Source organism: Podarcis muralis, chromosome 1 (genome assembly GCF_964188315.1).
Source record: "Podarcis muralis chromosome 1, rPodMur119.hap1.1, whole genome shotgun sequence".
Taxonomy (NCBI): domain Eukaryota; kingdom Metazoa; phylum Chordata; class Lepidosauria; order Squamata; family Lacertidae; genus Podarcis; species Podarcis muralis.
Window position 1 is genome coordinate 125,434,626 of NC_135655.1, and position 15,517 is coordinate 125,450,142.

The following is a 15,517-nucleotide window of genomic DNA, read 5'->3' on the forward strand; positions in this document are numbered from 1 at the left end:
GAAAGTATTTGCAAATGTTATAGGAAAAAGAACATAATGAGTCAACTTCGGCCCACTGGTTTCCTCTGCCCTGCAAAGGCCAAGGTTATCAGCAGTGAACAAATTCAAGGGGAAGTCATTGTACTCCATTAGCTAAACTGTCATTTTAATCAAGGAGACACTGGAGCACAGCTGACTGAACAGTGCACAGACTGTTAGGGGTGAGGAGAGGACTTTGTGCTCAGAAAGAGCAGGGGAAACACCTTGAACACTACATTCAAATTAGCCTAACAGTGTGACATGGATGACAGTTATGCAGTCATGTTATACAAAACCTCCCTCTCTCTAGTCTCATAGTACATAGGTGAACAATAGGTGTTTCCTTAACGGACACCGATGTAGGAAGCACATACATCTGTCTAGATGGGGATGATCCAATGCCCTCTGCAAAACTCCATATTGCTCACGGTGGCGCTTGTATGTATTATAGCAGGGATAGGGAACTTGTGCTCTTCCAGTCTATTGTTGAATGACAGCGCCAATCATCCCTGGGTCATTGGCCATGCTGGCTTGAGCTGATGGGGGCTGGAATCCAACAACATCTGAGGGCCACAAGTACCTCACTGCTGCTATATAAGTTTTAGTCTCTCTCTCTCATGCTGCCTGAAGAACAAAGACAGGAAGAGGGGGAGGCTGCTAATTGAGCAGATAACCTCAGACACACCCATATCAACCATGCTCAAGGGACATTACCTATGGTCAAAACAATGACAAATAGGATTGCAGCCTTGACCATCTGAATAGCTGCAACACTGAGCAAATGAACAACATTCTGAGGGAGAGATGCTGAAGGGGGAAACAATGAGACTTGCCTTTTAAAAATATATACATTAATTGCTAGACAATAATTGCTAGAGTTTATGGCTGGAAAGTGTTTGCTCGTTTTTAAGTGCTTTAATGTTAGATGTGAAGGCAACAGTACAAATTACTAAAAGAAGCCATTAGTGGCTATAGAAATATTGATAAAGTATTGTTTAAAAAATATCCTAGTGACAGGATGCAATGTAAACCTCAGCTAATGGTAGATTCCGTATCTAAGCTAGCTGGTAATAAAGTAGAAATTCAAGATCATCCTATTATAAACCTCTCTGTTCTCAGTAGACTTCCCCCATTATTTATAAGTGTCCTGTGCGGGAGCTCTGTTGCTCCATCTACAGTATGATCTTCCCCTCAAACCCCATGGATATCCCAAAATGTATACCTATGCATAGTTAGCAAAGTCTCCTCAGAGATTGATTGGTTCGATGCTCTTCCCCATATTGTGGCTCTTTTCAGTACAAGTAGCAAACCATTCTAGCTTTTTATTCACTCTCTTACACTGCATGCCCATCTCTGCACATCTGAAAATAAATCAATATGGTGGGGTAGAGAATAGAAGTGGGGTTTTTAGTAATTTTTTCCAAGACTTCCCCCGTCTATTGCCTAGAGATGACAGATCACACCACTGGAGGTTGTACAAACTTCATGTGATGAATAACATGTATTTTAAATTATCTGAAACAGGAATGGAAAACCTATTATCCTCCAGATTATGTTGGATCACAACTCCCATCATCTCTAACTTTCGGCCAAAAGTTTTGAAGGAGTCCAAAAATAGTGCCGCCATTGCAGCATGAAAACAAATGTTCCAGGACTTAAATTGATGAGGTGGGGGGGGGGGATTGGACTGTGGCAAAACGGGAACAGTTATTTCAAGTTCCCGACTCGGTGAACCTGCAAGGACTCTGGAAAATTTATCTTTGGAAAGAGAAAGTAAGTTTGTTCCCTCTTATCAGACTGACTTAAAAAAAAAAGAATCTGCAAAATCTATGCATAATTCTTTATGTGCAGATAAGTGAATCTTCGGTTAAGGAAAATACGAAACCGGCATGTATGTATATTTAAGACAGGATTGGTGTACTGTTTTTATTGTTAATATGACAGTCTTTCTTTCTTTCTCTCTCTCTCTCTCTCTTTCTTTTTCTTTTTGTTGTATCTGGTGGGGGGGGGGGGGAGGATGCATGAAGAAGGTCATGCATATCTTTCTTAGCCAAGCCAGGGAGCAACCAATCCTCACCATCTATTCCCTTAAGGCCATATTTTAGGTACTGTAGTTGAAAGCTTATGTGGATTTAGGACAGAGCTGCTGAAATGCCCAGAGCAAAATGGATAGGCTTTAAAAAAGAAAAAAAGAAGTTGTTCATGGGCAATGGAAAACACATAAAGTGATGGGTTTAAGACCACCGCCACAAACACATGGTTAGCTTAGATGAAATACTGACTTAGCTTAAAATAGAATTTGCCATATAACAGGGTAAACATAAGTTAGGATATTGCTATCCACACACATCTGAATATAAGTCTGCCCCAAAATATCAAAACAACTCCATTTGGATGCACCCATTGATGTGGGATGGAAACTTTTCTGCAGAATTGTTTTCAAGACAGAACACTTGTGTGTGTGTGGATTTTCTTTCATTCTACCAGTTTATTAGGAACAATGAATGAATGCCAACTGGAACTACAATAACAGGCAAGCTGGGGAGTTTCAAAATTTTAATTAATGGTTTTCAGTAATGTTTTTCAGATGATTATCCCTAGCCAGTCAACATATCATGCACAGTTCTTCAGATGGCTAAAATTTATTAGTGTGTCAATAGTACTCAGTGCCTTTGTTTTTATTCTTAAAATTTAAACAATGGAAAGGAAATGCACTGTAAGACTTAAAGCACATTAAATGTGCTTAAATTTCCCCTCCCAAATATTTCAGATCAAATGTTTGCAGTGTACTGGGTTAAAATATGAAGAGGGGTACTTTTTAAAGGCTTTGTTCACTAAATACAAACTAAATATGATCACTCCCCAGGGCATGCGAATATTTTCCAATGCAAGCTGAACATTTTCTAATTCAAAGTTTTCCAGAACACCCACATCACTAGCTACACCTACACTTGTCCATAGGTGGGAAATAGGCATTTCTGAAGTGGAATAAATGCCAATCCAAAGCATTTGGGGTTACATTTAAATTGGACACATCTTCAAAAAGCTTCCCAAGGTAAAATGGTCTCTTTAAAACGACCTCTCTCTCTCCATTATTTGTGGTATTACCTGTATATATGGACAAACAAGAGCCATGAGGTGGCACTGTCCAGGGAGTATGGGAAGATGGAACATCACCACATCATCATGGAATCTCTCTTAACTCTACATGGTGTCAGAGAGTGTAAAGTAACTATACAATCTCTACATCTGTGGTAAGAGGGAACTGCACACATGGAAAATGTCAGACGTAAATTCCTCCACCAAAGAAAGTGAACAATATGTACGTGGTATGTAAAACTCAATCTGAGATATAATATCCACCGGATGTAGCCCAGAGTTTTGACAAGAGAATCACTTCAGGTACCCAAAACCTTATGGTTGTAGGGATGTTAAAATTGTACATGGCCCTGACATTCTGTGATTTGACAGTATAGAAATATTCTATTCTACAGTGCCCTACTACAGAAATTATTTATTATTTAAATTTGTATGCTGCTTTTCCATATAAATCTGCTTCAAATGGCTCAGAATAAAACAACAAAAAAATGGAGAGCCCTACATCATCATAACAACAACAACAACAGCAACAACATTTTAATTGATATCCTGCCCATCTGGCTAGGTTTCCCCAGCCACTCTGAGAGTCTTACAGCATATATAAAAACACAACAAAACATCAAACATTAAAATACAGAATATACTATACTAAATCATATCTAAATATAACATGACAAATCCGGCAATAACTCAATTTATGTTAAAACATTTTTATTTGATTTGATTATTTAATTTCTATACCACTTGATATATTAAAAATATCTCAAAGCAACAACAGACAACTTGAAACAAATATTCCAAAAATACACTGTTGGATATAAAAATGTTACATTAATACAAAGTTACACACACAAAGACAAACACTCTGTGTGTGTGTTTGTGTGCATGCGTGCGTGCACACACACACAACAGGTTTGTTGAGCTTCCCATGGGTCCAAAGTATTCACAGCTCTTTCTTCACCCTCTGTCCTCTCTTCCTCCAGCTGCTAAAACACCATTTTTAAAAATCTGGTTCTTCTTTCCCATTTTTCCTTTCCATGGGCTTGTGCCCTCCAGATGTTTTTAGACCACAGCTCCCATCAGCCCCACAGTCAATGTTGGGTGTTACTGATGGGAACTGTACTCTAAAAAATCGGGGGGGGGGGGAGGAATAGCTCAGGAAAACTGGTGTAGCCTCTGTGCTAGTGTAGTGGCTGGAGAAACCCAGCCAGATGGGCGGGGTATAAATAAAAATTATTATTATTATTATTCATATCAAGAATTCAGATTCAGATTATCCAGTCATCCTAATGATTATCTGTATCTCTGGCATGCCAAAACGAAGGCATATTTGCAGAAGCATTCTTGTAAACTTCAGATTAAACTTACTGAGGAAGTAACAGATGCACTTAGATAGTACATCTTAGTTACATATTGGGAAGATGTGATTATTCAGATTTTGAAATATTATGCATGTGTCAGCCCTGTTCTGCAATGCTCCTTTGGCATCATGCTTGGCTGGCTGCCTCAAATCTGCATTTACCCAGTAATTGCTCTACCGAAGCATAATAATTTCTGTGGAATATGTAACGAGCTAAATCACAAATCAGAGGCCATGCTAATATGGTCTCTAATGGGGAGAAAAACCAATTTGCTTCGCATAAAGAATGCTACAGATGACCCCTGTGCAAAAGACATACAGTTGGAGACCATTGTTTTACTTCCCTGTTCAAGGCAACCGAAGAAGAATGGCATCAAAGATTGGTCAACAGGTACATATCCTACAAAAAACAATTTCATAACTTCCATGGTTAGACACCTTGAAAAATGTCTACATCTGTTATGTTTTACAGCAGCTGGTGATGGCAATATCCCAGTTCACCAAACAGAAGCAGGAAACTGGTCAGATAAACCTTTGGCTTGATCCTGCAGGACTCTTTTGACCTTTAATCTCAGTCAGTCAAAATAAGTCCTAAAAACTGTAATCTTTGAGGAAAGTATAATCCCTCTTTATGAATGACATGCTGCATTTTCTGTTTTGCTTTTAGGTGGATTGTGAGAATCTATGGCAATCCTGGCCCCTTCCACAGCCCCCCACCAACTCCCAAATCCCAGTGCTATCCTGTTTACCATAAGCATCACTGAAAATCAATTCCAATTTTTACATCAATTTCAATTGCATATTTATTATTTAGACTATAAACTTTCCTTAAAGGAGCATCAGTATTGCCACATTTTCTTAATTAAGATGCTTCATTACTGAGAATGTTACTTGAACACAATGACCAATTTTGCTTTAGTTCATTACTGTTCTCTAGACAACCATTGTATGATCACATTAATTTGCAGAGGCTGTCCAAATATTTCATCATAAAAGAAATATGTGGTTTCTTTCTGTAGGAAAAGCACATTAGATTTCCTATAGAAAGAGGCCACATTCTTCTTTTATGATGAAATATCTGAATAGCTTAGGCAAATATAGATTTTCTATAATGGCCCTATCTACATCTTTCTCCACAGTAATGCAGTAACATCCAACAGGTATTATTTTTGTAAACAATTTAGAGCATTTTTATATATTAAAAAGATCAATCAGTATATACCGTAGATTTTGTTAAATAAAACGTGGTGGAACGCTCTGTCACAAGAGACTAGGGCCCTGTGGGATTTGACATCTTTCCGCAGGGCCTGCAAGACGGAGCTGTTCCACCTGGCCTTCGGCTCAGACTCACTCTGACCCCCTATATGGGATTTGGTATATAAATTTTCCCTTGGCTTCTTTGCTGGCCCATGTAGGACCAGCATGGATAGCTAGCTCGGGTGAATATCTGATGTTTCCTCCCTTTATGGTCTTGATTTATGGGCTACTACTAAAATGTAGTAAAATGTAGCGGCGCTGTGGTCTAAACCACTGAACTTTGGGCTTGCCGATCAGAAGGTTGCCAGTTCGAATCCCCGCAACGGGGTGAGCTCCCATTGCTCGGTCCCAGCTCTTGCCAACCTAGCAGTTCCAAAGCATGCCAGTGCAAGTAGATAAATAGGAACCGCTCCAGCGGGAAGGTAAAGAGCGTTTCCGTGCGCTGCTCTGGTTCGCCAGAAGCAGCTTACTCATGCTGGCCACATTACCTGGAAGCTGTACGCCAGCTCCCTCGGCCAATAAAGTGAGATGAGTGCCACAACCCCAGAGTCATCCGTGACTGGACCTAATGGTCAGGGGTCCCTTTACCTTTACTAAAACGAGGCTGCATTTTAAGCCGTATTTTAATTAACTGTTTGTTGTTGTTGTTTTCCTATTACATTTTATTGTATTTCATATTTGGTGTTAGCTGCCCTGAGCCAAGCCCAGGCAGGGGAGGGTGGGGTATAATATTTTTTATTATAATTATTATTTTTATAATAATTATTACTATTATTATTAGGGCTGGGGTATAATTTTTTTAAATTATTATTATTATTATTATTATTATTATTATTATTATTATCAAGGCTTCCCAATTCTAATTTATCTATAGATTAATATCTGGTTGGGGATATAGTAACAAATCCGAAAAAGAGCACCTTTATATGTGGATCAGGACCTATCAAGAAGCTTGTACATTACATTTTATATTGCCCATTGTATGATTCACCCAGAATTAAATTTATCTCCCCTTTTCAGATTGCCTTAGGTCAACCAGATGATTTGAAAATCTGAAAATTAAATGGTTGATGGCAGATGTCAATAAGTGCATCAGCTATAGGGTGGCACTATTTGCACTAGTGGTAAGAAAGATAAAGGCAGCCTTTCTGGATAGTGCAAGTGACAAACCCCAGGGATGCTGATTAGAAGGAATGTTTCTAAATTTTGGACCTTGTAGATTTGTCCTGGTCTGATGCAGGCAATTGTCTTTCATTTTATAGTTTTGTGATTTGTGCTCATAGTGTATTGTGATGGTCATTGGCTATAAACAATTAAATTTACTGACTATAGATAAATTACAGCAGGATAGGGAACCTAAGGCCTCTAGATACTTTTGGATTCCAGCTCCCATCAGACCAGCCAGCATGACCAATCACTGGGGTGATAGTTGTGGTCCAACAATATCTGGAGGACCTCAGGTTCCTCATCCCTTACTTAGGGTGTTTAGCGCTACATGTTAGTTACCCCTCAGTTCTATGCTAAAAGGAAAACCCAAAACAGGCAGAAAAAACACACCCAAACATTCACGCCTTTATTGTGTAATCTGGCACAGATTACAAGCAATATTACACGGAAACTGTGTTAAAAATGATATACCTTTTACTTTCTTCACTGCAGTACAATTAATGTTTTCACCATATTCATTTCATGAGGGTGTTTTCACAAGTAACGCTGAATATATTTTTGTCCTAAATGTATATCCTAAAAATATATATTTGCTAACATTCAGCAGTTTCATGTAGATGTTAGGGGATAAAATCAAACCCTGAGGAACCCCACAATGAAGGCTCCACAGGGCCGAAGATCACTCTTGAAACATCATCCTCTGGAAATGACTATCCAAGTAGGACCAGAAGCACTGAAAAACAGTGCCACCCACCACTAACGCAGACAGCCACTCCAGAAGGATACCATGGTCAACGATATCAAAAATCACTGAGAGGTTGGGAAGAATTAAGATGGACACATTTCCAGAATGCAACCCGATGCGCAGAAGCCTTGTCGTACTCCTTTCCCAATTATGAACCAATCAGTAGTTCCATATCCAGTTCTAACTGTAGCTTCTTGTCCCACATAGAGATTTCTCAGGAGACAAATGAGGTGATCAGGCACTCCCATTTCTTTAAGAACTTGCCATAGTTTGCTGTGGTCGACACAGTCAAAGGCTTCTGCATAGTCAATGGAGCAGAAGTAGATGTTTTTCTGGAACTCTCTAGCTTTCTCCATAATCCAGCGCATGTTTGCAATTTGGGCTCTGGTTCCTCTGCCCCTTCGAAATCCAGCTTGCACTTCTATTAATGGGCAATTCAGAATGCACCCGATTCAAAGTGTAAGGTGGACCTTTAAAAAATATAGGGCCCAAACTAATTCATCCAAACTCAGACCACATTCAAGTTGGACTATGCCATCTCCACAACTCCCATCAATATGTAAGCTAGAGAAAGGTTATTTAGCGATGTCAACATACAGGCCATGAGACTTTGGGCAAATTTAAACTATGGATTTATCTTCCACAAGATGCAGTGATGACCAACAACTTGGATTGCTTTAAAATACAATGAGACAAATTCATAGGCCAGTGAGTCTTATCAATGGCTATTAGCCACAATGTCTATGTTCTACCTTCACTGTTGGAGACCTAGCTGCTGATAATTGTAGGTGCGGAGAGTGAAGGCTTCCCATGGGCATCTGGCTGGCATCTGTGGGAACTGGATCCTGGACTTTGGCCTGATCCAGCAGGGCTCTTCTTGTGTTCTTACCATATCCAGTCCCACCAGCATCAGCCAGGGAAAAGATTAACTTTGCAAAAAGAACAAGGGAGCAAGGATTCATGAGAGGCTGTCCCTCTTGAGACATTTTGGGGTTTCAAGTTGGAAGTTCATGTTCTCAATATGTTAGATGGGTAGGCCCCCCCCCCCGTCACTTTTATTTCATTCACTCTATAGAAGTAACATTCAGAAACATGCAGCCTCATCTAATGCATATTTCCTCCAAAGTCTTATTTAGTTCAAGGAGGTGTGCACAGTGCTTCATTCCAAGTTTGCTTTATTAAAAGAAAAAGACAGACGTGTACTCTCCTTCTGGCTTCCTTGTATTGCAAACCAGACGTCTGAAATATCTTAACTGCCTGACCCACAGTATCTTATAAGAGCACAAGCTGAATGAAATTAAGCATTAAATTCTCTGTTATCGGTGGCTTTTAAAGGGTAAAGATGTCAGTGAGATGAATAGAAGTTCCTGAAGCAAAAAAAAAAGCAGCCCATTAGCAAGGCACTCGAATCACTTTCCTAGGCAAGACATGCCTTCCAGCTACTGAAAGTCAGAACAGAACTTAACCCTTCCCCTTCCCCTCACCATTTTTCTGTTGATCCACCTCTCCCCACCCACCACAAGCTGCTTCTCCAACTCCCATGAAGTGCCAGGTGCATGCTTACAAAGCTGCACACTACACAAGGTAGCATGCTTTAAAAGCCCATTGAAAAACAAAATGAAATGGGGGGGGGGACCACACCTCCTTGCACTTGTGAAACTATCTAGTCAAAGAGAAGTATTTCCATTTACAATCTCCCCCCTGCAGCCTTAAGTGGCACAATCCACTATGCTGAACTGAGCAAATGTATAATCGCTAAACATGCTTCAGTCCTGTAAGGTCTTCAGAAAAAACCACAGCAGCACAATGCCCATAAAAGCGGATGAGGACTATGCCAGAGGGTCACCTTGAGGATGCTATTTGCTCCACAACTAATAGAGAGTGACAACTTCCTCCATGAACGTTGAAATTAATAAAGAAAAAGCTGGTTTACAAGACGTTCACCGTCAGCAAGTCAACCAGTAGCCTTCTTTCCTACAGTTTTTTCTTCTAAGACTGGGAGGCACAGAGAGAGAAAAAACTACAGATAACAAAGGATCAAGCAAGCAGAAGAAACATTGCAACCAGATGGCAGCAGAAAGATACTCAAGGAATTCCAGATCAAAGTTTGTTCTGTCCTGCATGTTGGGTGGGGGAGCTTACTGAAACAAAGCAGATGGCAATCAGCAAGACACATGGCATCTTCTATCATTTCCATTCATTTGTAGCACTACATCAGAGTAAGACCTCTTATAAGATTAATAATAATCATAATAATCAAATGTCCCATCCAGAATACCATTTTGGAGCCTTACAATGCAGGCCTTACATGTCTAAATATGTCAAATGTCATTCAGCGGGCGTTACTCCCAGATAAGTAGGGTTAAGTTTGTAGACTTACTCTGTACTCTTTAAGCCGACTAACAGCAACAAGCATTCTGATGGGGTTGTTGTTTTAAATTTTGTTCAATAATTATCATAAATACCAATATCAGTGGCATGGCTCTGAAGGTCTAAACAAAAACTGAAGCTAATAGGTGTCTTTCTTGGTTGCTCGCCACCTAACTAGGGGAAATTAGTGGGCAGAAGTGAGATGGCCTTTTCCATGGTGGCACCATAGCTCTGCCCTTTGCAGTGAAAAAACCAGGAGAGTTGTGTTTTCATAGTTTGGGCTTAGTGAGTGTTTTATTATTGGTGATTCAAAAAGAAATTACCCTGAATTTTATATTTTTGCATTGCTGTTGCATTTTTGCATTTTTATTATGTGTGCTACACTGAGACAGTTCTGCTCAGAAAGGCAGCCCTTAAATAACTTTTGATAAAATAAAATATTAACAACTGGCTCAGACTAGATTATCCACAGATTTCAGGAAACAATCTACCAGATTAGCAATTATAGCAAGTGGTGCTGTGGGTTAAACCACAGAGCCTAGGACTTGCCAATCAGAAGGTCGGCAGTTCAAATCCCCACAACAGGGTGAGCTCCCATTGCTACCCGGTCCCAGCTCCTGCCAACCTAGCAGTTCGAAAGCACATCAGAGTGCAAGTAGATAAATAAGTACTGCTCCGGCGACATTTCCGTGCGCTGCTCTGGTTCACCAGAAGCAGCTTAGTCATGCTGGCCACACGACCCGGAAGCTGCACACCGGCTCCCTCAGCCAATAAAGCGAGATGAGCGCCGCAACCCCAGAGTCGGTCACGACTGGACCTAATGGTCAGGGGTCCCTTTACCTTTACCTTTATCAGAAAATTAGCAGGCAGCAGCCAGGAATGCTCTTGTCTTGTGTATTCAACCTACCAAGGCACCTTACAATCACAACCCTACAAAGTACCGGTAAGTTGTTAGAGGGAGAGAGCTTTACAAGACCACTGAATGGTCAGCCACAGCAGGGCTGAGCAAGGATATGAACACCACATCCATACCTGAGCACTCTAGTCATCATACTAGCCATGTAGAATCAATGAACAGACATACCATGCCGCGTGCAGACAAACCATAACACATGCAGGAAAATGGGCAGGGAGATGCTCATCTTCCATCTGAGTATAAAGTATTTTTTCCCACTTCTAAATATAACGCTCCACTGAACTCCAAGAATGACCTGTCTGCTGACACCCTACTTCACATCTCAAGAAAAGGCCGCATATAGGGCAAATATATTTCTTGGTTTACCCAGAAGTCCAATTTTCATTGGTACTTACTCCCTAGTCAGAATACACAGGATTTCAGTCTTAGCAATTCAGAACCTCCCCAGTCAGCACATCATCACTTATTATTACCTCCACTAGGTATGTTTTGTAATGTAAAAATATACTTCTGTGGTTTTCAGAGCCACCACAAAGAAGCAAGTTTCATCATAGGTCACATACACAAACAGCATTCTCATAATACATCACTTTCATTTTTTCTTTTACATACAGATCTCTAGCTCTTTAAAAATAAAATACAAATGATTTTTACATGGATGTGGCTGGCTGGCAAGATAGCTACAGCAAGGGAAAGCTATGGAACTGAACTCCTGCTTTTAATATAATTTCATAACATATGTCCACTGTCAAATAACAATCAACACAATTACTAAATGCTTAGCAATCTGTATGTTGTGCCCCAGCATCTTAATACTGTAAAGGCTCTCTCTCAAAAACAGGCATAATACTTCCCTTTTCTCAAACTCTGTTTTTAAAGTATTCACAGCAACTATTCCTTGTACAGTCACTCCCCCAAACAAAAACAAGAAAAATCACTTTCCATATAATCTTCAATTCAAAATAATAACTACACTTGTGCACCCCAATCTTTATACTCCCCAGTCTTAACTCCTATGCTGTTCAGAAGATAACACAAGGTTATGTTTAGTAATTTGAAATTGTCTGAAGGTCCAACTTCATTACTACCATAAGGCAGGCACCCTCCCTCTACTGTTTTAGATGCCTGCTTATTTCAACAAGCTTAGCCAGACATATAAATGTAGTTATATACACTGGTTCATAACATTTTGCCTTATTTATCTGTGCATTCTTGATTTTATATTGTTTTACACACACCCATTACAGATCTTTTAAGATTAAGCACTTTAGTTACTGTATTTTAATGCAGAAAAACTTAAAGCGCTGGTGGTAAACTCTGCATGATGCAGTCCTGACCACATTGGAAGGGACCCTGAGGATCATTCAGTCCAACCCCCGGCAGTGCAGGAATATGCAACCGTCCCATACAGGGATCGAACCTGCAACTTTGGTGTTATCAGCACCATACACTAACCAACTGAGCTATCCAGTGCTGTAGATACATGGCTTAACCTTGAATGTGTACATATGTTTCTACATAGAAAGCACATAGGTAAAGGTAAAGGTACCCCTGACCATTAGGCCCAGTGGCGGATGACTCTGGGGTTGCAGCGCTCATCTCCCTCTATAGGCCGAGGGATCCGGCGTTTGTCCACAGACAGCTTCCGGGTCATGTGGCCAGCATGATTAAGCTGCTTCTGGCGAACCGGAGCAGTGCACGGAAACGCCATTTACCTTCCCGCCGGAGCGGTACCTATTTATCTACTTGCACTTGACGTGCTTTCAAACTGCTAGGTGGGCAGGAGCTGGGACCAGACAACGGAAGCTCACCCCGTCGCAGGGATTTGAACTGCCGACCTTCTGATCGGCAGAAGGTTTAGACCTGTGGTTTAGACCACAGCGCCACCCACGTCCCCATAGAAAGCACATAGTCTGACTAAAACATAAATGGAGCCCACTTGATGGCAACTTACTGAAAAGATAAGCTGCATTTCCTGCCCAAGCCTGGTCAGCTCCTAGCCCAGGCTGGACAGCCAACCAACGGAAGAATCTTCAGATACTCAGGGATGGGAAGAAGCACCTGAACATCTCTGCTTTGCAAATTTACACAACTGAGTGGGCAAAATTGGGAGCCTGGTTTACCGCTCCTTAAGCATCCTTCCTTGTACCCAATGAAAACTGGACACACAGCAATAATCAAGGCTAACTCCAGGGCCAAAGCTGTGGGCATCTTATCCCATAATTCTTTTTCTACAAATATCCTCTTGATCTGACTTCATTTAAGCAAATGAAGAAGCTCCTCCCACTTGATTATTCCCCATATGTGTTGCATCATCTAAAAGTTTTTCTGCTGAGTAAAAAAATGTAACACTCACTGGCGGTTTCCTAGTTAAGCTGGCAGGGCTTATTGTACTGTTACCATATGATTTTACCTGCTTCACTAGCAGCAGATTAAATTTAAAGCAGATCTGAAATCAAACTGTGGAGCGCAGCAGTTGCTCCAAGCACTTCCAGGAATAAGCAATAAAAAGGGTGGCGGCAGTACGTGAAGGGATGCCTGATTTGGAGTAACTCCTGCTATCCTGGATAGAACCAATTAGCTTAATGCAACCATCCGAGATGCAGCCTCCTCCAAGAACCCTTTAAAGCACCAATGCCAAACAGCATGGCCAAGCCAGTGCAAAGGATGAAATGCAGGCACACGACATAAGACTGAAGCAAAGTGCAATGTAGCTACTCCCTGGAAAAAGGGAAAGTACGAACTCCTCTCTCCTGGCTGTTATTTCCAAGCCTAAGTTAGGAAAAGCAAACAACCACAGCACATGTTGACATGGCGTTCATAAGAACCAGTCATCCAACATCATCCTTACCCGCCAAAGACATTCCAGAGGATTACACATTATTCTGGTACAATAAATAGTCACAGCAAGAGGGGATACAGGTAGTGGTAGATCTGACTACTGTATAGGGAAATTTCCTCTCTCTCTTTTTTCCCCCTTCTTCTATATTTCAACTATTTCCCTGCTTGCAACAAAGAGAACTGACCACGTGGTGAGCCAGTCCTCAGCAAAAGGAGGTGGTGGTGGTGGCTCTCTCCATCCATCACCTGTGACAATCCTCTTCCTTTTCAGAAACTAACGATGCCCCTTCCTCTCCGCATGTTCCACTTGCAGCCGAACCTCAGAAAAGAAAGTTTTTAAAGGAAGCAAGTCGGAAGTATCTCTACCTCCCCCCCCCCAAAAAAATCTCCCTCCTCTGCATGTACCGAAATACACGTCGGATTTCTCCTACCCTTCCGTGAACATCGCCACGGCTTAAGTGGCCTAGACAGGCGCCCCCAAACTGTGCGGGTTCCTGGTTTTCTATTAAAAGGGGGTTGGCGCTCGTCGGAGCTGCGCTACACGTGTAGCCACATCCCGGTCGCAGAGGGATGGAAAAGGAGAGGAGCTGGGGTTTTTTAGCGAGCTCGCAGCAGCAGCAACATCCCGGGTGCAGCGAGCGAGCCGAGCGGCTGAACACGCGCGGCGGCGCCGGGCGTCACGTGTGAACCCACCCACCCACCCTCCGGCGGCCAATCCTTACCTTAATGATGCTGCTCCTGCGAGGGGTCGCCCTGGCCGCTTCCAGGAGCATCGCTTCGGGGTCGGCGGCGGCGGCGGCCAGAGACACCCCGCTCCTGCGCTCCCTCCTCCGGGGCGCCTCGGGCTCCGGGAAAGGCTCCGAGTCGCCTTCTCCCGCCGCGGGCGCCGGGGTTGCTTCTGCCATCGCGAAGCGGAGCCGCGTCAACTTCGAGGGGCGCCAGGCTGAATAAATAAAAAAACAAAAAACCCTTTTTCTCCTCTTCCCCTTCCTAAAGCGCCGCTGAGGCAAGTTTCCGCGAAGGAGACGTCGCGCTCGCCTGCTGCATTTCCCGTGGAAATATGAGGAGAAAAGCCGCCGCGCTCGCTCGCTCGGGCTCAGGCGCCCCTCCGCAGCCGCCGGGGCTCCGTCGCAAGCGGGGAAGGGCAGGGCGGGGAGGCGCTAAACTTGGGACAATGAGGGGAGTTTTGCAGCTGAGGAGAATCGTGAGGCGAGGCGAGAGGCGCACTCCGCCTCCTCCGCCTCCTGCTGCTGCTGCGCGCGCTCTTCGTCCTCTTTCTCTCTTTCCCTCACACCCATTCACTCGCGCGGGGGGCGCCGGTCACGGCCAGGAGGCGCCCCCTCAGAAGCCACATTTGAGCGCGCACATCTCCGGGCTCCCCGCCGCCGCCAGCCCGCCAACCGGCAGGAAGTGCCGCCGGTTTCAACTCCCCTCACACTCACACACACACTCGCGCTCCTCTTTCTTTTCTGTTGTGACAGGGCCGTGGCTTGTGTGTTTTGACAGGCGGAGGCTGACGGGCAGCAGCCCCGACCACTCCGCCGAGGGGAAGCGCTCCGCTCGGCCAATCGCCGCGCCGAGGGGGCGGGGCCGGGGAGGCCCAGAGCGAGCGGAACGCGCTCCCTTCTGGAGATCGCTAGGTTCCCCGAGGGGTTTCGACGGGGCGGGAATGCACGGGGTTGGAGGGCATGAATTAGCCTTTACCTTTAATGAAGCGGCCTGTGACCTTTAAAGTTGTGTGCGG

The 15,517-nt window shown here is 43.0% G+C and overlaps 1 protein-coding gene across 2 annotated transcripts in view; it reads right to left on the reverse strand.

The window, feature by feature from the left end:
• Positions 1–15,240, reverse strand: part of PLCL1 (phospholipase C like 1 (inactive)) — a 187,814-nt gene extending 172,574 nt beyond the window's left edge. Inside the window, exon 1 of one of the 2 annotated variants that reach the window (XM_077917791.1) lies at positions 14,496–15,240. In XM_077917791.1, the coding sequence (XP_077773917.1) occupies positions 14,496–14,678 (183 nt within the window). In that variant the 5' untranslated portion in view covers positions 14,679–15,240. The remainder of the gene's footprint in view (positions 1–14,495) is intronic. The other variant, XM_028751623.2, reaches the window with a different exon arrangement.
• Between the last annotated feature and the right edge of the window lie 277 nt (positions 15,241–15,517).